This window comes from Haliotis cracherodii, unplaced genomic scaffold (genome assembly GCF_022045235.1).
Source record: "Haliotis cracherodii isolate W230 unplaced genomic scaffold, xgHalCrac1.p SCAF_17, whole genome shotgun sequence".
Classification (NCBI taxonomy): Eukaryota; Metazoa; Mollusca; class Gastropoda; order Lepetellida; family Haliotidae; genus Haliotis; species Haliotis cracherodii.
The window spans coordinates 29,698,034-29,724,659 of record NW_027266272.1 but is presented as its reverse complement, the minus strand read 5'-3'; the positions used below and the strand labels follow the sequence as shown (position 1 = coordinate 29,724,659).

The 26,626-nt window shown below is 41.3% G+C and overlaps 1 protein-coding gene across 1 annotated transcript; it reads right to left on the bottom strand.

Annotated features, from left to right (window-relative positions):
* Positions 1-10,948: 10,948 nt before the first annotated feature.
* LOC139464596 (ferroportin-like) lies at positions 10,949-24,069 on the bottom strand. Its single transcript, XM_071246118.1, has 8 exons — positions 23,915-24,069; positions 21,006-21,073; positions 19,391-19,550; positions 18,339-18,581; positions 16,784-16,999; positions 14,959-15,273; positions 12,647-13,069; positions 10,949-12,035 (listed from the first exon to the last, which is right to left on the bottom strand). The coding sequence occupies exons 1-8, from the start codon at positions 23,931-23,933 to the stop codon at positions 11,722-11,724; spliced, it is 1,758 nt and encodes a 585-aa protein (XP_071102219.1). The 5' UTR covers positions 23,934-24,069; the 3' UTR covers positions 10,949-11,721.
* Between the last annotated feature and the right edge of the window lie 2,557 nt (positions 24,070-26,626).

Sequence of the window (26,626 nt, the reverse complement as noted above, 5' to 3'; positions counted from 1 at the left end):
GTACTTTGATTGGACAACTATTTGTAGCCTCAAGTCATTCAGTCCAGACCCAAAATGAAGCTATGTTGTTGAATGGGTTCGTGATATGTCTAAAATAGGTTGGAGATAGAGTACCATGAATAATCAAGGATGGTATGTGTTTGATATCTATATAAAAATGTTTTCTGATGTGGCTGTGCTGAGAATTGTGTGATACTCTTACATGAATAAAATATTTTTATACGGTTAGGATACATTCTTGTTCATCTGTAATAAAAGGAAACATAAAATTGTTTATGGTTTGTGTAGCATACATGCTAAGCAGTATGCACATCATGACATGTCATTGTTAATTAAAACTCCGATCTGTAATCATTACCTACAAGGCGCCTGGGTTAACACTGATTTCAGGCACTGCAGATTAACATGCAGAGTTGCATCCCTTAGTTGTGCAAGGATTCTTTGATCGTTTGAACCCCAAATAAACCCAAGGTATGAATTGGGCCCACTTTTTGTACATTAAACACTAATCGGAAGCCTTATTGTATTACAGAGCGTAATAGGTTGCCCATTTGTTTATTCCTGCAGAGTTATTGCCTTGATAGTACCAGGATCATATCCAAAATTCAACCCAATTGTGATAGTGATTTGTCAGCACTGTTCCTATACTGTTGGCTTTCACCAATGGGGTAAAGCTCTCCGGTGATGCTAAGCTTTGGGTGTTTTGCACCTATTAATACGCTTTGATAAATTGCCAAGTATAAGCAGTAAAAATTAAAAATCGTAACAGTTAATTACACTTAAACAGTCAGCTAATGCTGCCAAACTGAGGTTTGTTTGTTTGTGGTTTAACCCAGCACTCAGTAATATTCCAGCTATAATGATGGTGTTATGTACGAGGGGTGTTCATTAAAGATTTCCCCTGACCCACTTCCGATGGACCTAGTGGAATGAAACTTGGCATAGGTCTTTCTCCACATAGGAACCACCAAGAGTTACACACTTCTCCCATCGTTTTATGCAACCATGGAGACCTCGCTTGTAAAAGCCCTCATAATGCGTCTCAAACAGGACTTGACTTCAGAAATCAGTGTTTCATCATCTGTGAAACGTTTTCCCTTCAAAAATGACTACATGGTTGGAAAGAGGTGGAAGTCAGATGGTGCAAGGTCAGGAGAGTAAGGAGGATGTGAAAGGATTTCATAGCCACAGGACCGCGCTTCTGTCTGGGCAACATGAGAGTTGTGTACTGGAGCATTGTCTTGCAGGAGACGGACACCCTTGGTCAGCATGCCACGCCTCTTAAGCTTGTTAGCGTCCCGCAATTTTCGCAGCAGTGGAGCATAATAAGCTCCTGTAATTGTGGTACCCTTTGCCAAGAAATCCATCATCACTACTCCGTGCTGGTCCCAAAACACAGTGAGCATGACCGTGCCTGCAGACGGTTGGACACGTGCCTTCTTTGGGGGTGGTGACTCCACATGCTTCCATTGCATCGACTGAACTTTAGTCTCAGGATCATAGTGATGGACCCATGTTTCATCCTGTGTGATGAGTCTGTCAAAAAAGTTAGCTTGTTTTTTTTGGCACATGTCCAAAAGATCCTTTGAGCAACTGACTCGTTCCTGCTTTTGGAAAGGTGTGAGCAACCTGGGAATCCATCGTGCAGACACCTTATGCATGTTCAAATTGTCATGGATGATTTTTTCCACAGACCCTACACTGATTTTGACATCTTGTGCTAACTGGCGAACAGTTATACATCGGTCTGCCAAACTGGCGGTCTCCACTTGATGGATAGTGTCATCATCAATGGCTGAATGGGGGCGACCAGGAATGGCAGCTGTTTCCACAGATGTCCGACCACACTTGAACTGGCGATGCCAGTGTTTAATAACGTCATATGATGGGGCATCTTCCCCATAAGTTGCTTTCATTTCATCGAAAGTTTCTTTTGGTGTGCGACCTTTCAAATATAAAAACCTAATCACTGCTCGGTATTCTACTGGCTCCATTGTCACACCCTACTCCATCATAACACCTGTAAAAGTGGTAAGATTAATAGTTCGATGCTGCAAATTCAGACATAACCCATAGATACAGGTATCATTACACGTGAAATTTCAACCAAATATGATAACCCTAAGTGTTTTAGGGGAAATCTTTAATGAACACTTGTATATTATCGAGTCTGGTCCAGACAATACAGTGATTGATATGAACAGCGATCTACCAAATTTGGGTACGATTACATGCATCAGTCAAGTCAGCGAGCCTTGACCACCCGATCCTTTTACGACAAGCGTACAGTTGTCTGTTACGGCAAGCATGAATTGCTGAAGACCTGGGGCGGTATTCATAAAAGAACTTAAGTCTGAAAAAACCTGTTCTAACCCTGATTTTCTGGGGTCGCGTACGTACTCCCCACTCAACAAACGTCGGGTCCGGATCACACAGTTATGCTCTGAAGCATATTTCCCCCACATTTGACATGAATATTATCAGCCTTACATCAGAGCCAAGCTAGCGGCCATAACATGATGGGACTCGACACACGGCCCTTCTAATCCAAGGTCAGACCCAGCGAAGGTTTTATGACCATCATAATGATTGAACTTTGAGCTATGTCATGTATAGAGCCCAAGTATATACTGGAACAGATTTGTCATATTGGCACAGCAGACAACAGAACATTTACAGCTTCCTAAATGTCACTCAATAAACAATGAGTGACATCATCATTGAGTTTTGATCACGTGGTTACAATCTGGGTAAGAGAATTGGCAGTGCAAGTATTAGAAGACATGCAGCTACATGTACCTTCGTTAATTAATAACCACGTGATCAAAACTTGACGATGGTGCAAACTGGATATTTCTTGAAAAGCGCACTTTGCAATTTTGTCCTTACTGCAAGTTTTATTCCTTTTCGGCGGAATGGCTTGTTTTCCCTTTTTAAGTATTGGCACACTTGCAGCTATCTACGTTAATTAATAATCGCGATATTTCGTGATTTATATTCAAGTGGCGAGGACGACATCCATGAAATTGGCAACACACCTTGGAATCTGTACTAAGACCGTCGACAGAGTGTCACTGTATAGGATAAAACACGATCAGGTTTGCTTGTGATTGTAAAAGCCAAGGGGCGAGAAACACCCGAGTACCTAGTCCCGAAGATCTCTTCACTGCGGTTTCCAGACAGTAGGACGGATGTTGTCTAGCTAAATATCGATAAATAACGGCCGTGGTGTCAACTATATTGAGGAAATAAGTCAAATATCGAGCCAAATCAATACTTGAGTTGTCAGTCTCGCACGTGCAACACTATGGGACAGCTCGTAGCTCTGTGTAACGTCTAGTCAATATCAAAAGTGTTTATCGGGAGCAGTCACAGTGTTATGGTTACCGCATCTATAAAACTTGTATCCGCACTTGATTGAAGAGATTCGGTTGAACCAAGACTGTTCGAAGCGGCCCACAAATGTCTGTCGGTCCATGAAAAAGTTCATTGTCAGCTATTTGAACATAGTTTTCGGCAACTTACAAATTTCACGTTTTCAGTGGGCCAAATATGTCACTTATCCTTTCCCAAACGTTTCGTTTGTGACATTTATGAAGCTGTAAATATCTGCACGTTAATTTCAAATTTCAGTTCGTGCGGGTAATGTACGTACGCTACACACACCGTGTTTTTTTGTTTTTGCTATGTTTTGTGTGTGTGTGTGTGTGTGTGTGTGTGTGTGTGTGTGTGTGTGTGTTCAGTACTAGATGTGGAATTCAAATGGATCACATCGAGGGAGTGGACATAGTCATTGAATGCAATAAAAATAGCTATGGGCCTATGTTTATCGACTTTCTTTGTCAAATTCTGCATGTTTAGCGGGAGGGTTGGTGACAGAAACGACTTTACGTATGTCTGTACTACAGGGCGATCGGTCGTTGACTATGTTGTAGTAACGCACGAGCACATTTGTCGCTATACAAAATTTAAAGTTAGATCTATGTCAAGTATTATCTCTACGCTTAATATTCCTGTGCCTGATAAAATCCCCGATCATTCCGTGCTCGAATTCAAATTTGCTATCAATGTTTTTGATCGGTACACTGTTGGTATTTCCCCAGATCGTCCTGAGTGACCCGCTCGTGGACCAGATTTCCATTACGATGTCTTGATATCTCAGGACGATGTGGTACATTTACATGACTGTATCAAGCGCATTGAATCCAGTTTGAATGCACACAATCGTCTTTATGAAGCTTACGACAGATTTCCATCTCTTATTCATCACGAGCTTAATAAAAGCGCAATACCTAAACCAGTTAATAATCATAATGTTATAACACGTAAACCATATTGGAACCGCGAGTTACAGCGTCAGTGGACACCAGTATGCGCCCGAGAAAGGGAATGGTTAGCATGTAGATCACCAGGCGTGAAACGAGCCAGTGATCAGTTATATATCAGGCAGAGAAAAGACTTTGATATACTACATAGAAATATAAACGTTCCTATCAGCTAGAAAAGCAGAAGAAACTGACAGATCTCGTTTGATAATACTGACACAAGAGATTTCTGGAAAAGTATTGATAGATTAGGTGTAGCTAACGACCGTACAGGTAAGTTGCCCTTTGGGTGTACAATTCTTATGGCATATTGTTTAAAATGATGACTCATTGTTTTAATAATGATGTAGTACCTGATGCATGGCAACAGAGTATCATTAATACTATTGCTAGATCTGACACTGATGTTCACAATCCTCTGTCATACAGGGGTATCTCTCTTATTTCTGTACCCTGTAAAATTCATTGTGACATTTTAAATGCGAGATTGAGCGGGTGGTGCGAAAGAAATAAGATTTTAGCGGAGGAGAAATATGGAGCTGTCTGGGTCACCTCTACAGCTTTTGTACAATAATCAAAAATAGAAAACAATCAAAATTGTCAACATTTTGCTGTTTTATTGACATGAAAAAGGCGTTCGATAATGTAAACAGAGATTTCTATGATTTAAAATATTTAAAAATGGCATAAACGGAAAATGCTTGAAGCTGTTAAAAGTTTATACAGCAATGTGAAGTGCGCTGTGGGAGTAAATGGTTTGCTTTCACTCTGGTTTAAGCTTGCCCCACGGGGACTAAAGCAAGGATGCCTTGTCTCTCCGTTATGTTTCTCTATTTATATTAACGACCTGGCGGCCAATATAAATAACATGAATTGTGCTGTTGACGTAAATGATTTAAATATTGGTATTATGTTATATACTGATTATTTTTTTATCATTTGCGCCCTCGCAGGATAAACTGCAAAATATGTTAAATGTGGTCAATGAATGGTGTGAAAAGTGGAGACTTGCAGTTAATCCCACAAAAACTAAGATTGTTCATTTTGGGCCTAACAACACAGATTGCTCCACCACCAACTTTTCAATTAGTGAAACTGTATTGGAGTACAGTAAGAATTATAAATATCTTGGTTTTTGGCTCAACGAAAATATAGAGAAAGTTCACAATTAATGAACTGGCTAAGTCAGCAAGTCGAGCTCTTGGTGTTTTATGTACAAAATATATTGATGCTGGTGGTTTTACTTAGCAGACTATACTAAATTGTATGAATCCTTGGTTCAGCCTACTATGCAATATGGTGCCTCCATCAGGGGGGTTGTTTGAACATAAAAAGTTAAAAAATCTGCCACACAAAGCAGGATTTTTTTTCTTGGCCTTAGACGTAATACGTAAAATGTTAATGCCAGGGGAGACAGGGGTTGGAAATCATGCAACGCAACGCATAGAAGTATTTCGTTTATTCTTCCACCTTGACAGTATGCAAACTACAAGAATGTCCCGTATAATTCATGCTTGGTCAAGTAAATGAGAGCGCTCATGGGAAAAGGAAGTTTATAAGATAGCTAGAAACTTAAACGTCGTCGACTTGATTGATGTCCGTTCGATGACACGTGGTCAGTTAAGCAAAACTGACATTAAGCAAAAATTATTTCAAGTTGATGAAACCGCTTGGTTTTCAGAGCTGCAGAATAATGCTAATAACCCTAATGGTAATAAGCCGAGGACCTATAGATTGCTCAAGAAGGATCTAGCGCCTGAGCCCTACATGTATGTCTTATCAAATTATATCCATAGAAACACCAGAAAATATTTGGCACTTTTTAACTTGCCCTTTTTGTTTTAACTCAGTCGAGACTGAGATCCACTTTTCAATTGATTGTAACATGTATGATGATTTACGTAATGATGTAATTACGCTATGTGTGAATGTATGCCAGATTTCTTAAACTTATCTTCAAACGAGAAATTTATCACATTACTCATATGTGAACATTATACTCTTTGTAAGTTCATTGATCAACTGTTCCAAAGGCACTTGACACTGATTTAATTCTGTGTGCGCTCTTCTGCACGTATGTTATTATGCTTGCGAATAGTAGACTAAGTATATCTGCTTGTGATTAATATTATACTTGTAATGGTTATGTTGAGTGTCGCTGAGGATAAATGCACTTGCACTTCTGTGTGTGTGTGTGTGTGTGTGTGTGGATAATGTACGTATGGTGTGTTTGTGTGGGTGTGTGTGTGGTTGGGGATGTGTGTGTGTGTGTGGATAATGTACGTATGGTGTGTTTGTGTGTGTGTGTGTGTGTGTGTGTGTGTGTTGATAATGTACGTATGGTGTGTTTGTGGGGGTGATGGGGGTGGGGATAATGTACGTATGGTGTGTTTGTGTGTGTGTGGGGATGTGTGTGTGTGTGTGTGTGTGTGTGTGTGTGTGTGTGTGTGAGGGGATGTGTGTGTGTGGGGGGGATGTGTGTGTGTGTGTGTGTTAGGGAATGGGGATGTGTGTGGGTGTGGGTGTGTGAGGGGATGGGGATGTGTGTGTGTGTGAGGGGATGTGTGGGTGTGTGAGGGGATGGGGATGTGTGTGTGTGTGAGGGGATGTGTGTGTGTGTGAGGGGATGTGTGTGTGGATGTGTGTGTGTGCGCGCGCGCGTTTCTAAGTGTGCATGTGTGTGTCTACGTGTTTGTGTTTGCGTGCGTGACTGTATAAGTAATTTGGCGTGTGTGTGCGTCTGCGTGCGTGCGTTCGTGCGTTCGTGCGTGCGTGCGTGTTCATAACCCAATCTTAGCTTTAAACATTGTGTTAGTACATGTCTTAATTCACCTTATCCAGATCATGACGTTATACATATGCTTTTATGTCTAGTTTCTCGTAGGCCATTTCCTGGTCGGATGTTATGTTTTATTGTTTGTGTACGTGTTTTAGTATCAAGCGTATATAACATGTGACACTATAAATAACATTATTCTCTCTTCCATCATTCCTAAAGTTACTTAAGGGAAACATAACTGTTTTAAAATGCTCTGGGACATCCATCTCCTTTGTGCCGTTGAAGAATCTTGTATTCATAACTCTAGTGTGAACCGGCAATGCTGAAGTACGTCCTTAGTCGTTACTCAGTCATTACCCACCTCGTCTAAAGTATGTGAAAATGACTCTGTATTGCCCCAGGAAAGTGTTGTTCCTTCATTCGTATAACTACTTACAAGGGAAACGTACGTGTCCTATGTCCCATTAAAGAATTGAACAGTGAACTGTCAATGCTGAAATGGGTCCTCATATATCGTTACTCAGTCAGTACCTAAATGGATCTCAGCATAATTCACAGACTCAAAACTGTCTAGGTAGGAAGGGAAAATTTTGTATTTTAATTTTATTTCTTTATAATTGGTTTTAAATCTAACAGTAAATTCGGGTTACATGTAAACTATTTTGGACACTCGCCCTACGGCTCAAGTATGCAGAGACCTGGTGATCACGGTTAGGCTTTCCTGCGAATCTATTGCTTTTAAAAACTTATGTCAACCGACAATATCCATATTATAAAATGTTTGATCAATTTTCTTAAGATTAAGAGCAAAACGTCCATAACTGTGACATAAATTGTTTTGTGCATCAGTAGTTTATTCAGCATGTACATATAATTATCTTCCTCTCTTGTTTGTGTTACTAGCCTAGGGTCTAAAGTTTGTTTGTCTGTCCGTATTTCAATAAGCCTTACAGCATGCCCACCGAGAATTGTATGGAATCAAATTCGCGAAACACTGTCAACATCATGGATGATGAGTGAATTTAGGCTAAAGTAGAGATGATTTGTTTGTTGTATAAGACAGGACTCCAGCTTTATAGCACCTTCCTGTAAATAACGGAGACTGCGCCATACAAACTAAGGTTTGATAATGTGAGCCACGTCCTACATGTTACGGTACAATGCCACGCAATCAACTGAGTCGGCGAACCCGACCTTCAGCTCCGTTAAGTCGCCTCTTTTGAAGTCTAAAGATATGTATTATTAATGTATAACTTCTTATCACAATATGACTGAAATCCTTCCTACGTGATGTTAAATTTTAACTCACTCACTCACTGTCATTACTACTAATCAATATGGCGCAGCCCAACACTAATTGATCGGAAATGAGTATAATAAGGAGAAACGTCTCGGATAATAGAACATTATTCCCCTCGAAGAAATATGACAAGATGCCAACTGTTAATTATTGCACAAATGTTAACGGCCAATCGTATGGCGCCAGGCCCTGACGCACGTGATGACCAAGGCTTCCTTTAGGAGGCAATAGGTTTCGTATTTCTGGCTGCGGTGGTATGCCTTTCTATAGGATCTGTTCCGTGTAGTGCATTGATATTTGCTGAAGAGTCAGTTGTAGGATATGCATCCTGTCAGTGGAATTCAGACAGACGCCAAGAAGTCAACTCTAAAGTACGTTAGCAAGTTTTTTGAGATCACATATTCCCCCACTTTGTACAGTTAAATATATCGGACAATCGGTGGTGCATGTACCTCTACGGCAGCATGACGTTCGCCACGGCTCAGACATGGATTATATCTATGGTAGACTTCACGTTAATGGACAAACTTCACAGATTTGCATGCATATATAAGGCTTCTCACAAATCCGTTAAAACAGCGAGCGAAGTGGCAGCAAAGGTTATCAGTGGTATACACACTGTCAGTATTATCACACTTAATGTTGGTGATCGAAGTGATGAGTTTGCAATGAACAACACAAGTCCGTCTGTGTGTCCCCAACTGTTTATGTCGGCAGCATGTCTACCGAGTCTCAGGCAAATCAATAGGTGGTTCAAAGGTCATCAGTAAAAACACCTTATCAGTACCGTGATTCTAATCGTTGTCTTGGCGTGACGACTGTCCACCTCCCAACTTCTCCGCTGACTCATCTGTAGGTATGATTAGGAGACAAAGGTTTCCCACTAGCCAATGCATTATCAGTTTGGGGAAGCAAGCTGCGTAATTTGTGGTGCAATTAAAGGTTTCCTACTGACCAATGCATCATCAGTTTGGGGAAGCAAGCTGCGTAATTTGTGGGACAATCTGTCACCCCCTTACCGCTGGGGGTAAGTTTTGTTGTGAAGTTATCTGTTTCTCACTAACAAGCTGCTGAACATATTCCGCTCTGCACATTCTCAGGGTTTCTCACTAAATGGAAAGTAAGGTTAGCAGACGGCCTTTACTAAGATGCTACTTGTGTAACGACCGACAACTAATGTATTTTCACTCCATTATCTTTCTTATCATAAATAATTCAAATTTACCTACTTCGGATATAAAATAAAGAAATATCATGATTGTCAATGTGTATATAACGAAGGCTGTGCCATTATAATGTTTTGGATAATTTATGCATCCTTGCTTTTCTAAGGTTCATCTCAGCATCACACGGGTGGTTTCTGTCCACTGGTTACTTATGCAACACCCATCGGGATACCCATTGCTGATAACAAACCCTCCTGAATCTGGGTTTCTGTCAACGGGTGCCTTTGTATCTGGAGGAGCACCCGCTTCCGGATACCCGGATGCCTTTCAGGCAGTATAAAGGGGCGGTCGGGTAGCCTAGTGGTTAAAGCGTTCGCTCGTCAAGCCGAAGACCCGGGTTCGATTCCCGACATGGGTACAATGTGTGAAGCTCATTTCTGGTGTCCCCCGCCGTGATATTGCTGGAATATTGCTAAAAACGGCGTAAAACCATACTCAGTCAGTTCAGGCAGGATACAGTGGTAGGCCAGGAATCCAGGGAACGGACACCATCCCTTTTTGTGCTGTGCAGGGTTCCCATACCCCAAAGGGAGTATCATCGGAGGCAAATTTGTGATCTGCGTGGGTTGTTACAATTTCCGAATCGTGGTTATAAGAAATAAAAACCAATCGTTTCAGCAGGATGACATCTGATTGGCTGAATAACAGACGCATCCTGCACTGAGACTGGGAATTCAGAGGTCCCCCATGGTCCTCGGATCCTCATGCAGCAAGGCCGTCCATACTACTTTGACGAGGTGTCCTCGGATCTTCATGCAGCAAGGCCGTCCATACTACTTTGACGAGGTGTCCTCAGATCTTCATGCAGCAAGGCCGTCCATACTACTTTGACGAGGTGTCCTCAGATCTTCATGCAAAGAAGTATCTCTCCGAGTAAAAAGCCCTTATATTAATGGCATTGTGCCGTTAAGCAACAAACAAAACATCAGAACTTCTTTAGTCCAGATCCCATTAATCCGGAAATCCCGACCTCTAGAAGATTACAGTTGTTAACGTATATAGTAGGGAGATCGTTACTTGCAAAAGACTTATCAATCAGGAGATTCCTTCACTAGGATTGCTGTGGGGATCCGGGGTGGAATGTGTCCCCAGCACCCTATTGCTGGTACTAAGAGGCGACCAACTTGAGCAACCTGTATCATATATATAATATGTTTTTCTTGAAAAAAGATTTCCATTTATAGAATTAAAAAAACATAGTTTGGTAAATTATGCACGGTTTGTCCACGTGTAAACGTAAATGACATGATCATCATAATAAATAACCTTATTCCAAAATGATATATACAAAAAAAAGGAAACCATTTTTTACATTTTAATACAAATATTATGCAAACAACCAGAACAATAGGTGGAAATAACTAAAATAAACATTTAACAGGTGTGATGCGTGAAGATACTGTGGCTTTATATAGGCTGAGAAAGCCAGAAAGATAATGTGCAAATAGCTGTATTATGTAAGACAAATGGAACGATGATATCAAGTTATTTATATTCGAAAATCAAACATAATTATGCAGGATAAACGATCAGCCTTTAGGGCTATGTACACAACAAACCACTTTAAACTGTTTCACGGTAAAAAGATTATGACCTCTCAGATTGGCTTTAGCTGACAAACTGCGGTACAGTCTTCACGATAAGGTCACCTTTGTTTGTGTAAAGTACACATAAAGTGCTATAAAAAATTGAATTTATGATAATTATTTTTAAGAATATATATATAACTCCTCAGATTCACTTTTGCTAACAAACTGCCGTACATACCTAATAATAACGTCATCTTTGTTTGTGTAAAAAGCACAGAAATTGGTATTGTTGCTAAGACAAAATTTGGAAGTATTCTTATCTAAATTTAAATAAGAAAATCTTAAGCTTGAGCCCAAATTAAACGAGGACCTAATGTCTTGACAGCCATATTAGATATTGTACTTGAAAATAACCTTTCAGTATTATTCAAGCAGGATCCATTTTGTTATCTTACCGTGTTTTCTAAAGAACATTAAAAAACAAATAGCTTGCTCTCATCAATATAAAATCACACGACTCAATTAACTATAGATAAGAACAATAGTTGTATATATATGCCGTTTAAGCCTTGAAGTTGTTTTCTTGAGTTCTCGTCTTCTTTTCTGGCGTTCCGCAATCAGCAAAATGGAAAAGGTGGCCTCTGGCTTTTCTTGAATATGATGCATACAGTATATCGGCTGTAGTGACGGAACAAAACGATATGATTGCCAGAAACCCGAACAGTGGGGGGCGTGGCAAAGCAACCACAAGTGCAAATTTCAGCATGTCCATTAGCATGTTGATTGACGTCTGTACTCCGTTAACCACGCCCCTTTCAGATTCCTCCACGGTCTCGAGAAACAGCTGGGTTATGGTCAAATCCGCCATCCATACCCCTGTGGAAAAAATGATTCACCTTTAAACCCGACACCTGGAGACATTATCTGGACAATGGATAAATTCAGCTTAGCGAGTTATTCTGGCAGTGAAAGTTAAGAAGGACTAGGCCTCAGCCAATTGTTAGTCAAAGTGTGTTCAATAAAGGTCGTTCAGTTTTGTTTGCCTGGTGGAAGTTAGTGAGCTTAACATTGTGTGACCTGGATTTTACGCCGCTTTAAACAATAGTATATTAACCTACTGGTTGAGGTAAGACCAAAGTGACGCAAGTATACAACATTAATGGAACAAACGATCAGGATTCGAACCCATAATGATATGATTCTGGCACGACTAGGTGACGCAAATCTGCACAGCGAATTGCCGCTAAACATAAATGAAGCGAATTCGAAGCTCGATGAATGGTGCGAAAATTGGATCAATTAATCACATTCGAGACATAAATCACCCTACTTCAAGTACAGAGTAGGTAATTGCCTTTCCACAGTTAATTTTACAATCAGGAGACTACCAGCAGAATGATCCGGCGCCTTAAAAACATGAATAATATTTTTTACAACTGTTTTATTCCTATAAATTCTACCTGCAGTCAACAAAGAAAACATCCTACCAAATCTGTTTCCAATGATGCCAGTCATAAATACACAGATGGAGATGATTGACATTGGTGTCGATGCCATCCCTTGGCAGGCACCCCCAGCACCATCAGCAGAGGCGTTGAACAACCCCGCCCCGAGTGGAACCACGTCTGCGACGGAAGCGTTGAAATAAGTGCAGTTGACAATGTCGGTTAGGTCTGTCGGCGACCTGGACCAGTAGTAAGGGTCAAAGGGACTTCCGGGCAAGATGATAGAAAGGACACACAGTGTTAAGAAGATCCACTGAGCTCCCAGTGCAAAGAGTCCTGTTCTCACGATGCCTATTCGACGCCTGATCACAGGGTACGCCATGGTTCCGAAGACGCCATTCAGGGCTGCCCCGCCCATCAATAGCCCCAGGGTGGACTCTGACACGCCCTGTGTGTATATGTAGCCTGCGAGGGATATGAAGTGAGAGAAATTATTGTATTTACGTGGCACTCTTTGCAATACATGATTTGAACATAGGGGTGTAAATGCAAAGCCTAGCCCTGATCGGCTTAAGAGACACATAATCACGTTTGTTTGTTTGTATGTTGTTTAACGCCGCCGCCGCCGCCGCAATATTCCAGCTATATGACGGCGGCCTTTAAATAATAGGATCTGGACTAAACAATCCAGTGATTGATATCATGAGTATCGTTCCACGCAATTGGGATACATTACCATGCATCAACCAAGTCAACGAGCCTGAGCACCCGATCCCGTTAGTTGCCTCTTATGACAAGCATTGTCGCCTCTTGCGATAGGCATGGGTTGCTAAAGACCTATTCTAGCCCTGATCTTCACGGATGTCACACACTCATTAAACATACCATACATGACTATAATTGATAAAGGGTATATGCACCAGATACGGCATATCATATTGATGGAATGGAACAGTATAGTTATGAATGATGCTGATGTAATCGCGTAAAGAGTGGAAGCTTGGGGTTGCGAATGTACGTAATTCATAATGAGAGAGGAGGTTTAACATGACAAATAAGCAACTCATCTTCAACTCTGTCTAATTCCATGTTCAAAAGGATTTACAGGGCGGCAACAGCAGCCTAGTTCCACTTCTAAGGGGAGGGTGCCTATGTTATTCCATAGATCTCCCATTTCAAAAGTCATACTTCAACAGTAAACCCATTACATCGGCAAAGCTTTATGATCTATTATTAATATAAATACAGCAAATACACGCTTAACCCGAGAGTTCGGGATAGAGGCAGACCACCTTTTCATGTTAGGTTTTGTTTGTTTGTTGTTTAACGCCTCACTCAGCAATATTCCAGCAGACGGTGGTCTGTAAATAATCGTGTTTGGACCAGACAATCCAGTGATTGACATGAGCATCGATCTACGCAATTGGAATACGATGACATGCATCAACAAGGTCAGCGAGCCTGACCAACCGATCCCGTTAGTCGCCTGTTACTATAAGCAAAACTAAACGGTTTGATGACATGCGTTTTACAGGTTATAAATGCCGTTAAAGTGAAAGACAGCCTTGGAGTTGGCAAAATGACTGTATCGTTGATACCGCCAAGTCACCATCGTCAATACTTCAAAATCTTGAACAAAGTTCTGCAATCACCCATGAACACTGAATACATGTGGACGCTTGTCGTGCCGTAATGACACGTGTATAATTTTAGTTAGGCTAACATTCAGTCCCAGCAACAAAGTTATCTTAAATAAAAAATATGTATTTACAAAATATAAAATAATATCCAAATGAAGCCCTTAACAATGCTTAATTTAATCTCGACTTGCCAAATCATTCTAGACTTGAGTTGGATTCCGTTCTTAATTTATTTTCTGGTGCCTGGGTGAGTGGGTGAGTATAAGTAATCTAATGAAATGAAGCTGTTTATAATTCGTTGCTTCACACCCATGTGTTGCCTTTGTGCGAACCCGACCATTGGCTGATATGGAAACACTATCCATGACATACGATGCACGAGAAATATAGCTGATGTTATCTAAGCGCTCATTGGTCTGAGCTTGTTTCTCTTTCATCGGAACCAGGCCGTGACGTGATTCGTTGGTTAAAAGTAGCTACTACAACGATGCAGCCGTTTGTATTCACGAACACCCTGAGGAACGTTGTGAATATAAACCGTGATGTATTGGGTGTTCGTGAACATGTCTCGTGAACGATTTCATTTCATGATAAAAAAAAAACCGGTTTGTCAAAGTTATCGGTGTCAATGTAATGACCAAATTAGACTGGGCGTCAGCTGAAATGAGTTATCTGTCCTTGCCTGAAATAACGAAGAGACAAAACCATACATGCCTACAGTGATCCCGTCAAATCCGAGGACAGTCAGATAGAGGAAGGCGAGTGAAAGGCCCGCGCGGAAGACGTCATACTTCCTGTAGGTCCGCATGCCCCGGTACAGCACTATGAAACTGTACAGGATGCGGCTCATGCAGCTAGTGTCTCCATCATCGACGTCATTCTCCCTTTCAGCAAGTGGTGGTTTTGCTGGGTCGTCCAACGCCGTCACGTTTTCTGGCACCAGAGGTTCTTTAAAGTTGACTTTTGGGTAGCCTGTGGCATCTGACAACTTTATATGGCTGTCTTCGTGGAGGATTGAGGAACCGAGGCCTAGCAATTGATAGCATATGCTGTTATACGTTTTACAGTCAGCACACAGTGAAACCTCTTATGTTCTGACCCCGTTAATCAGGAAAGACCGTCTTCTGGACAATTACCTTTGGGAACGTCTCTTAATAAGAGGGGCATTCTTACCAATGACTCTTTCACGAGGACATTCGTTAATCCTGACGATTTAATCGCTAACGGAGCAATCCGGGGTTACGTGTCATAGTGCGTGAGTTGATACACCCCATTATCATCTCGTGAGACGTTCATTATTACATGAGACGTTCTGACTTTACGAAACGAGGACAGACATTAACGTATTTTCCGAGATGTCTATACTCATTGCAACTATTGAAGGGTCGCCTATGATGACATATTTTGGGACAAAACACTAATTCCCTACTGTAATAAAGACATACTGGCGGGAAAAATATGTATTGGGTTTCTATTCTGATTACATTACACATGAACTGGGGCAGCTCAGTGGGGACCCCATGACACCATGTTCCCACAAACAGCTGTTACACTAAGGGCGTTGAAGAGAGTAAATGTAATTGAAAATTGAAAGAATATGTCTGTTTAACCATCACTCATTCCTGCAACAGTTTGTAAAAAGTAATCTGACAATAAATTTGCAACCATATGACCCCTAGCACATTTAAAATGTTAATTTGTGCCGATCAAAAAAGGAGTTTTATTGATTTTCAATGATAGGGTATCTGAGATACCCATTAGCAGTTGTCTGTAATGCGAATTGTTCATTTTAATTATTAAACGTTTTCATTCAAATTATATTTGAAAAAATAAAACTTTGTGGAAATATTCTTTGAGTGCTGACTAAGCGCCAGTACAGTTCATTTTTGGATATGAAATCGCTAACTTAAGTTATTTTCAATTGAAAATCAAACATATGATAAAATCAACAGAGAGGCGTTAGTTTTTGTCGCCCCCAGGTTTATAAAAAAGAAAGTGGGCATGGGTGGCCCAGTCGTCTAAGGCGCCGCGATTCGCTGTGCAGAGTTGCGTCCCTTGGACACGCCAGAAAGCTATGATTGTAGGTTCGAATCCCGGTTCGCCCCGATTATGTTTCTAGGTTTGTCAGCACCATACCCGTGTTCGTGAGTTTCACCGAAGTGGTAAACGTCTGAGACCTGCATCACTTCGGGCTTTCCTCCCACATTAAGCTGACACGCCGCGATATAACTGGAATACTGTTAAAAGCGGCGTTAAACCCAACTCAGTCACTATAATAAAGAAAGCATACACTTAGCCCCAATGACAAACGATCCTATATGTACCCGGAACACAACTTGACCAGTGGTCTAAGGTGCCAAGATCCGCCGGTATCTGGTTCGAATACCAAACTCTTTAGTCTGTGAACCGTGTTTTGGGGTTTCATTAAATTGGTTTTATCACAATTCACCGAGTGATATGACCATCTGAAACTGACACGCCGCGATGTAACTGAAACACTGATCAAAATAGCCTTCAGTAAACTCTCTCCTATATGTACCTTTATCTTTCCAAAGTTTCTTATCCTTCCTGAGAGATGGCACAGTCTGGTAAACCTTCCACATCAGATAGTAGCCGAAGAAGACAGAGAGAGCATTCCACACGCCGATAAACACACCAGCGATCTTCAGACCGACATGAGTCATGATCTGACCCGTGACGATCGGAGCAAGCACCATGGTTCCCAGGTCGATCCGGCGCAATGTAGCTGTCATACCTGAATATAAACCGACATGGAAGTGAAACGTATGTATGAAAGATATCATGAAAAGCCATGAAATAAGAAAAAACATGTTTCTCATCATATGGGGGTCGTTTTGAACATGCCTCGTGAACGATTTACATGTATTTCTTCATGGTCAGGAAATTCGGTTTGTAAATGTTACTGGGTTTAATATAATGACCAAAATAGCCAGGGGGTCAACAGAAGTGAGTTATCTGTCCTTGCCTGATATGACAAAAATGATAGACCTCATCACTGCAGGCAATTACACCCAGAAGACAAATTTTCGATCAAAACGATCTGGCATCTGAACATCGGTTGAACCATTCTTGCATAGTTTCATCAGTCGAAAATTACCAAATGAATCTCTTTGAGAGTATTGGTGGTAGCAATCATAGTTAAGGAAACATTTTGCTGAGAATAATAGATAAGAAAAACTCTCGATTGACCTCAAAATCAAACTACATAATATCGTTATTGTCATGCCGGATCAGTTTACAAAGTGTTCATTCTTTAATAAATCAATTGTAGGTTTGTTTATAAAGATGTACGATTAATGTGAGGAGAGGTGAGGTCCAAGATTATTGCACTTATAGAGCGACATGCATGCACGTGTGTGTGGCTGCTTGTACTAGCCAGCACACAAAAGATACCATACCGCAGTTTAACGAGACACAGAAGACTCCGAGTCCCTTAATGTCGAGCGCCAGACAACAAGAACCATCTTTTAACGTCTTATGGTATGACGCGGCCGGAGATCGAACCCCGGACCTTGCGCTGTCCGGGCGGACGCTCTACCTCTAGACCACGGAGGCGGTCGCACGTTTAATGTGTGTATAAGGGAGTATATACTACATGACAGATTTCGCCAAAGTACTTACGTACATGGGGGAACAAATGTTATAAATAGTTATTATGAAGCCAAACTAATAGTTGGGTTTGAGTAAGTCTGAGAACTAATAGTGAGGTCAGCGATACCAAGTTTCGACTGCATTGGTCTTGAAGGTTTGAGGCAATGCGGAATGATGACGAACGGCGGGTGTCCATGTGGTCAGGTTATCCGATTATCCGGGTATTATGTATCCATCTTATTATAAATAAATACCCTTGACCGATTCGTCACCAAAGCTTAGTTTCAGAAGTGACGTCAGCTATCTCCATTCTCCTATCACCAACTTGGCACTTTCTCTGTAATATGAGTTTCAAAGTCGTGCTATTTGCATCGGGCTCTATTGTAGAAAATTGGCACAGGGTATATATCATAATAGAACCGAGATATTATAACGTGCTAATCGAGAAATGGTCAGGTGGCCCCTTGAGGCTAAACACTTACTGGCCAGCATATCACTGTTACCACCACAGATCTCCACAACCCAGTCTCTCTCTATGGTAATGACACGTGCAACCTGGGCCAGATTACCCAACACCGCGAACAGGATTATGAATCCGTAACAGAGATTGCGCTTCCAGCCCACCATAGGTTCCTCCGTTGAGTCTCTGTGCCACAGGTAGCCACAGACAGCCGTAACAGACAGTACAATAAATGTCTTCTGTAGAATCAGTGCTGTCTGGACGGCTGCGGAATATATGACAGGGTGTTAATGGATGAATATTGTTTACGGCCGCTGTCACTACAACATTTAAAGATTCATTCACTCATTTTACAACTATAGATTACTCTTCTGTCGAAAATGCTGAATAACGATAGCCAATCAATCAATCAATCAATCAATCAATAGAAAGGCTTATACCCACGTACATGAAAATATCTATTTTGAAAATACAAAAACAAGAGTTGCAGCCAAAATAACAATGTTACTATAGAAAGGAGCTCCGTAAAATTAAAGCATCCCTAATATGATATAAGTAAGATTAAATTAGAGGTGCCTTAATTATACGCAGTTCCGATAGTAAAGTGAATAGCGATAGTCAAACATCTCTATCAGGCAAGACAGAAAAGACATGAATGATTTTGGATACGTTAACTGGGTGTGGCGTATCATTTGTATCGTATCGCTTGGGTTTGTGTTGAGGTACGTTAGACTATAAAATTTCATACTATGGCTTATAAATATAGGGTATAAGACATCGCTTGTGATGTATAACAGAGTATAACCCATTATTGTATCGATTTTTGTAATGTCGAGTTACGACAGAGCATTGTCATGTATTCATATTTCGGATCTGTGCCGATCCGTGAAACTGTATAAACCCTGTAAAGGGACATAACTCTAGTTGGGAGTGAATAAACGACACAACAATGTTTGGTGAAAAGCGATGTTACTTCTATTTGAATAAGGTTAAATCCTGAAGGTGAGGATTAAATTCTGCCCACGCAATATAACAAGCATCACTATAACTCTTGATAGAATGTGTGGAGTTCACCTCGAAGTCTCCCTGTCCTGTCTACCCAGTCTCCGATCAGTGCCCCGAACAGTAGCACCGCTACACCCACGCTCAGACCGTAGATGGCCGTCAGTTGCAGGGACTCGGGTAGGATCTCCACCAAGAGCAGACCAGACCCGAATATCCACATGTGATCTCCCTGGAAGAAATGAAAGAGAAGACTGGTAACGTTTGTCAGCTGTGACCATAAACGGTTTCACGAATGTTTTTCACCAACCTGTTGGTACTACGAAGTCGTTTACGTGTTTCCTTATCTTTTAAATTTTACGGTTTCACACTTGAAACTTATTTCAGCGTCTTGACCTGAACTGGAAACGGCCACTGTGAGTGAGTGGATAGCAATATTCCAGTAATATCATTGCGGAGGACACCAGAAACTGGCTTCATACATTGTTGCCATATTGGGTTTCGAGCCGGGCCTGCGGCGTGACGAGCGAACGCTCTAACCACTAGGCTATCGCTTGGAACGGTCATACGATCCGTGGGACATCCTGGCTCTTTTATAAATGTACCTATTTTGCAATGTAAGACCCAAATCGAGAGATGGGTTCATTGAACATTGCCGTGAAGGATATGAGTTAAACGCCGTTTTGAACGGTATTTCAGTAATACCACGATGGGTCAGCTTGATGCAGGTCGAAGATGTTGGGACCCGTGAAGATCCGGGGTAGAATAGGTCTTCAGCAACCCATGCTTGACGTAAAAGGCGACTATGCTTGTCGTAAAAGGCGACTTACGGGATCGGGTGGTCAGGCTCGCTGACGTGGTTGATGCATGTCATCAGCAACTCAGCACAGCGCTTCAGACAACTGGGTCACCCATGCCCGGACAACACAGGACTACACATGACGGGGCAAACTAATCATAGGTTTCGCCTAGTTATTTATTCATATAAGGGTCTGTTCATTTTAATCTATACATTGCCAAGCCTTCACATAGCATGCATGCATACCCATATCCAGAGTCCAGTAGAAACTATCGTCCTCGCCACTTGAAATAGAATCACGAAATATCGCGATCATTAATTAACGAAGATAGCTGCGTGTGTTCTAACACTTAAAAAGTGAAACAAGCCTTTCCGCCGATAAGGAATATTACTAACAGTAGTGACAAAAATTGCAAAGTGCACTTTTCAAGAAATGTGCATTTAAATTACTAGCGATAAGCATCATCATTGAGTTTTGATCATGTGGTTTGTATCCGGGCAATCTTCGGCAGTCAGGTGACAATATTAAGGCTATATTTAGCAGCGCGTGCAGCGTACTTACGTCACCAGCACGAACTGAAAGAAAAACGTAATGCAGATGCGGTATTTAAAGCGCTATTGCGCTCGTTCTCTACTAGTTATAACCGCTCGCGGTTACCTGGCTGCCGATTCTTACCCGGATTGTGACTACGTAATGATTATGTTTATCACCAGCAAAATGGATATTTCTTGAAACGTGCACTTTGCAATTTTTGTCGTTACTGTAAGTAAGATATTCCTTATCGGTTGAATGGCTTGTTTTCATATCATAAGTAGCTATATTTGTTAATTAATGATCGCGATATTTTCATGATTCTATTTCAAGTAGCGAAGACTATAAGGCCTCACCCATGAAGACAAGAAATGACTGCTGTAGATGTACATGTTGGTCTGACGCACGCACCATTTCGGCCACCCTGAAGTGGAAGAGGTATAATACGTCAACGCACAGCACAAGTCTCTTTTATCATCGAAACATTCTATTTGGCGTGAAAGACATAATAACTGTTATATAAATGGATCAATGAAAATCAGGGATGACACCAGGTGTTCGCGAAAAAGGTAAGCATGTCCTGCCTACTGGTAGCACCGCCACTCACACAATCTGCAGAAAAAAGTAAGTTATTGTTGCCTGACGCCGCAAAACTGCTCATGATTCGACGACGGCTTGTAAACAATACAGACAAGGGTTATCAGTCTCTCACACACACCTTCAAACAAATATATCCACTACAGACCATGTAAGTCTATAGCAGTGGGCAAGTCTAGGTTACTGCATTTTCAGGAAATGAAGAGCGTATCTGGACCCCTTTTTATTGTATTTTATTTACATAATTTAACCACTGTATTTTTCCGTAAATATGTTCAGTTCAGAGCCTAGATGTTAGTCTCAAGGGTTGTCAGTAGCGCGAGTTGGTCAGGTTCATTTGGCTTCATCCGATACCTCTGTCCGGAGAGCGGAAGGTCGGGGCTCGATCCCGCCCGCGTCATACCGGAAGACGTTAAAATATGGTACTTGTTGTTACCCTGTCTGAGGTTCAGCATTAGGGGTCTAAGCAAGAATTGGTTGACTCGGGGTCAGTATATTGTGTCTGAGTGGGGTATATTTATGTGAAACTATGCGGCATGGTATCACAGTGGGTTAGCACCATAAAATCGGCATTAGTCCGGATTAGTACATGCACACACACACACACACGTTGAACACGTTTTTACCTTACCTTATTCCGCTGTACGGATAGCGCATGAGCATGAATTCACTGTAAACCTGTAACGCCAGATGCCACCGCATACTATTCGTATAATAACGGCGGTCATTTTGGAAGTCATCAAATGACATAATGATATCCGTGAGATTTTTGTCTCAGCGCAAGACTCAGAAACGGCTAAAGTGGATTGTTACTTTCGCAGTCACATAAACAACAAATTCACAAATTAATATCAAACTGAAACTAGAAAATATGTCTGCTTTCACAACTTTTTTTTTTAAAAGGTGACTTTGGTTTAAATTGCCAGAGAATATATACATATGGGTTTCTGTTTTGTTCGGAATTGAGGAAATAAAGTTTATTCATGATTTTAAGGTTTTTCCGCCCTCACATTGACGTGTAACCTGAGTACATTGATGCATGATGATTCCCTTTTCTCGGTTGAACATGACACTCGCCTTGTACCTGTTTCAACGATCTGCGTAGTATTATAATGTAGTGGACTATGTTCTGGTATTATAAACAGATCACATGTTACATTCAGAACTGATGGTGTTTATTTTATGGATATGTAGGCTGCTACCCAAACCGATCACAACAGCGAGCCGACTGCGTATAGTATGCAATTTAGTTAATGTGGCAGTGTACCAGACAATTCTACATTTTATTCCTGTCCTGTCATTAACCCACAATATACCATCGCCACTTGCAGAAACACCTTGTCCTATGAATACCCCACCAAATACCATCTCCACTTGCAGGAATACCTTGTCTTATTAATTCCCCACAATTTACCATCTCAACTTGCAGGAATACCTTGTCCTATCAATACCCAACAATATACCATCTCCACTTGCTGGAATACCATGTCTTATTAATTCCCCACAATATACCATCTCCACTTGCAGGAATACCTTGTCCTATCAATATCCCACATTATACCATCTCCACTTGCAGGAATACCTTTTCCTCTCATTAACCCACAATATACCATCTCCACTTGCAGGAATACCTTGTCTTATCAATACCCCACAATATATCTCCATCTCCATCTTGAAAGGATACCTTGTCCTATCAATACCCCACAATATACCATCTCCACTTGCAGGAATACCTTGTCCTATCAATACCCCACAATATACCATCTCCACTTGCAGGAATACCTTGTCCTATCAATACCCCACAATATACCATCTCCACTTTCAGGAATACCTTGTCCTATCAATACCCCACAATATACCATCCCCACTTGCAGGAATACCTTGTCCTATCAATACCCCACAATATACCATCTCCACTTGCAGGAATACCTTGTCCTATCAATACCCCACAATATACCATCTCCACTTGCAGGAATACCTTGTCCTATCAATACCCCACAATATACCATCTCCACTTGCAGGGATTCATTGTCCTATCAATACCCCACAATATACCATCTCCACTTGCAGGAATACCTTGTCCTATCAATACCCCACAATATACCATCTCCACTTGCAGAAATACCTTGTCCTATCAATACCCCACAATATACCATCTCCACTTGCAGGAATACCTTGTCCTATCAATACCCCACAATATACCATCTCCACTTGCAGAAATACCTTGTCCTATCAATACCCCACAATATACCATCTCCACTTGCAGGAATACCTTGTCCTATCAATACCCCACAATATACCATCCCCACTTGCAGGAATACCGTGTCCTATCAATACCCCACAATATACCATCTCCACTTGCAGGGATTCATTGCCCCGTCATCAACATGAGTGAAGGTCAAACATACCTTGTCAACAATATTTCGAGTAAGACATGAAATGAGGCCAATATTGCATGATATAACAGTTACATCGTGCAGAGAGCCAACGCTGAAGCCAAGGAGAGCCAGTTGTTCACACATGACGATATAAGTATACGAAAACGGTAAACACAAAGGTCTGCATGATTTATTACTTCCACGAATGCCAAGATGATATAACTGAAATACTGAAATGAAAATATTACTACATGCAAAGAAACAAGAATTATAAATCACATGGAACTTACATTTGCTTGTATTGCCCATGTTGCAAGAGGCTGCCACAGATTGCCCAAGACTGGCCCAGATTGCCACCGGCTTCACGTTACGTCGGCTACTGTATCAGGCGGTCCTACTAACTGACATAGTCACCGTGAAGCGCTCCAGACATGTACAGAATATATTTTCACCAACCCAAAGTAACTATGTGATAATTATTTCTCTCTTTTAATAAAACAAAACGGGTTAGTTACTCTCTAATGTATTCATATCATATATTCATAACTGCCGATTCTTCATTAAGGAATTTTCGTGACAATATCAACTAATATTGATCCAATAAACATATCGCATCCATCTGTAAACCACTTTAAATGATTTTTTAACGCATCAATGTAAGTAATTATGTTCATATTTTCATATAATCATATTGCTGTATAATTCGTTCATATAATGTTCACAGATATACATTATGTTATGATTGAAATTTATGATCAGTAAACAAAATGTTGATCCAAATATAGATTGTTGACGAAAGATACCATATGTGTTTGGAACTATTTTAGTGAACCACGCTTCCCGAAGAGATGAAATTAGTTGGGTTTTAAAACCACATTCATATTTATACTTGATCAAACATTGCTGAATTGACACTAATGGTTCTTTCATATGAATAAGGGGTTGTGGGGTAACCCAGTGGTTGAAGAGTTCGCTCGTCACGCCGAGAGTTCGATTCCCCTCATGGATACAATGTGTGACGCTTATTTCTGGTGTCCACCACAGTGATTTATTTTTAATATTGCACTTTGGCAGAATGTTTAAAAATGTTGTTTTGGACTAATGAAGTTCTAACGAAACCAGATAATGTGACCTTGTTGACCTCATTTCCACTTATCTCGACGGAACTGTGCAATGCAATTTGCCTGTAGCAAAGGTGTTTACTAGTTAAGTTTAGAATGAAGAAGAACAGCTGATCACCTCTATGTATAAGGATCAACTCCATGTTCAATGTCAAGTGGTCCTGGACAAAGCGATACATACAGATGAAGGTGTTTTACGTCTTAGCTTTGTTTGCATAACTCCATTTGACCAGCATAACAGGATACAGTGCCTGAACTAAGTCCTTATCGCGTTAAAAGGTAATTATGATTTTGATGGGAATGTCGTGGAATGAACCAGTGAGGTCCCAGTGGATGTGAGTGAACTGTGTTTGTCTGTGACCACAGTGTGTGATAACCAACCTTCCCGTGACTGTCCAGCTTTTCGGGAATTTTAGAATTTCCTTGCTCAGTCAATTTGCTGGATCTTTAGTCTATAAAACTAGTTTGATATTCAGACGTCCAAGTGTCTTATTTCAGGACAGACCCTCTTTGTTTATTTCCCGCTATTTGGCCTCGTCGAGGTTATTCACTCATTAGAATGGTGAGTTCATTAACTCTGGTGTTAATTGGTCGCTGCTGACGTACTGGCTGTCTACGCATCTTGCCTTTTTTTGTCAATATGTTGTCAAGTTACTCTCAATTTATTACTGTAATACAGTTGCTTAGCTAAGCCGCTTGTGCATCTGTTCTGATTTGTTTAATCAGCGATCTTTGTCAGTATAGATTAGAGTTTTGATGCTTTATACTGTGGGCAACTGAAATAGTTAGCTGTTAGTAATAAACCTGTGAACCTATCACCACGGTTTGATATTTACTTATCTCTGGTCGTTGGAGCACAGCTCCGTGACTCCCACGTCCGACTCTAAGGGTGAATTACTGACAGGGGAGATGGAGACAATTACGTCTTCCCCGAATCGAAGATGTGATGACGAACAGGTCCAGGGTATTTATCGTAATAGAATAGGGATATAATACCCTGGACAATCGAGGATGGTGTTAGCACAATGCACTTCAAATGTACACTACCACGGATGCTCTACTGGTATCCCCAATGGTGAGCGAATGGCAAGACATGCTAGTGTTGACCTTTACACTTTTACCACATTATCCGCCGTTATTCGAATATCAATTCCCCATTTTATCATATCAATTCATTTCTTGATGTCGCTCATTTGATTTGATTAGCCCGATGAGATACCATGTCGCAGGTTAACATGAATACCCCACTCAGACACAGTACACAGACTCCGAGCCTACCAGTCCTTATGTTTTGCCCCGTAATGCCGTGCACCAGGCATGGTAACAACATATTCCATCATTTAACGCCTCTTTGCATGAACACGGGAAGGGGTCACACCACTGACCTGCCGCTCTCCAGGAAGGCAGGGTCCTTTAAGTATAATACATAAATAATCATGAAAGCACCAATATGTGATCTTTTAACGTCTTTTGGTATGAAGCGGCCGGGGATCGAACCTACGACCTTCCACTCTCCAGGCAGACGCTCTGACAATGGACCACGGAGGAGGTCCGCCAGCTGCAATGAAGACTCATGTTTGATGGGAAGGAACCATGATCATGTGGGAAGGGATCGCGACGTAGGATAAAACAGAATTTCACATCTGCCAGAGACGAATCGCTGGTGTCCGCTTCCGGACACCATCGTCACCTCTCACGTCGTGCCGTTTGTCCAGCGCCATAGCCAACGGCTCTGTGTTCAAGGGTGACAACACCAGAGGTCACCATGCGTTCTGGACTACAGGGGCTCCGGATACAGACTTCACTTTGACAAGCGATGTCGTCCGACCTCTCCAAATCAAACACTTGTAGGCTGGCGTCTACATCAACGACTTCCAGAGA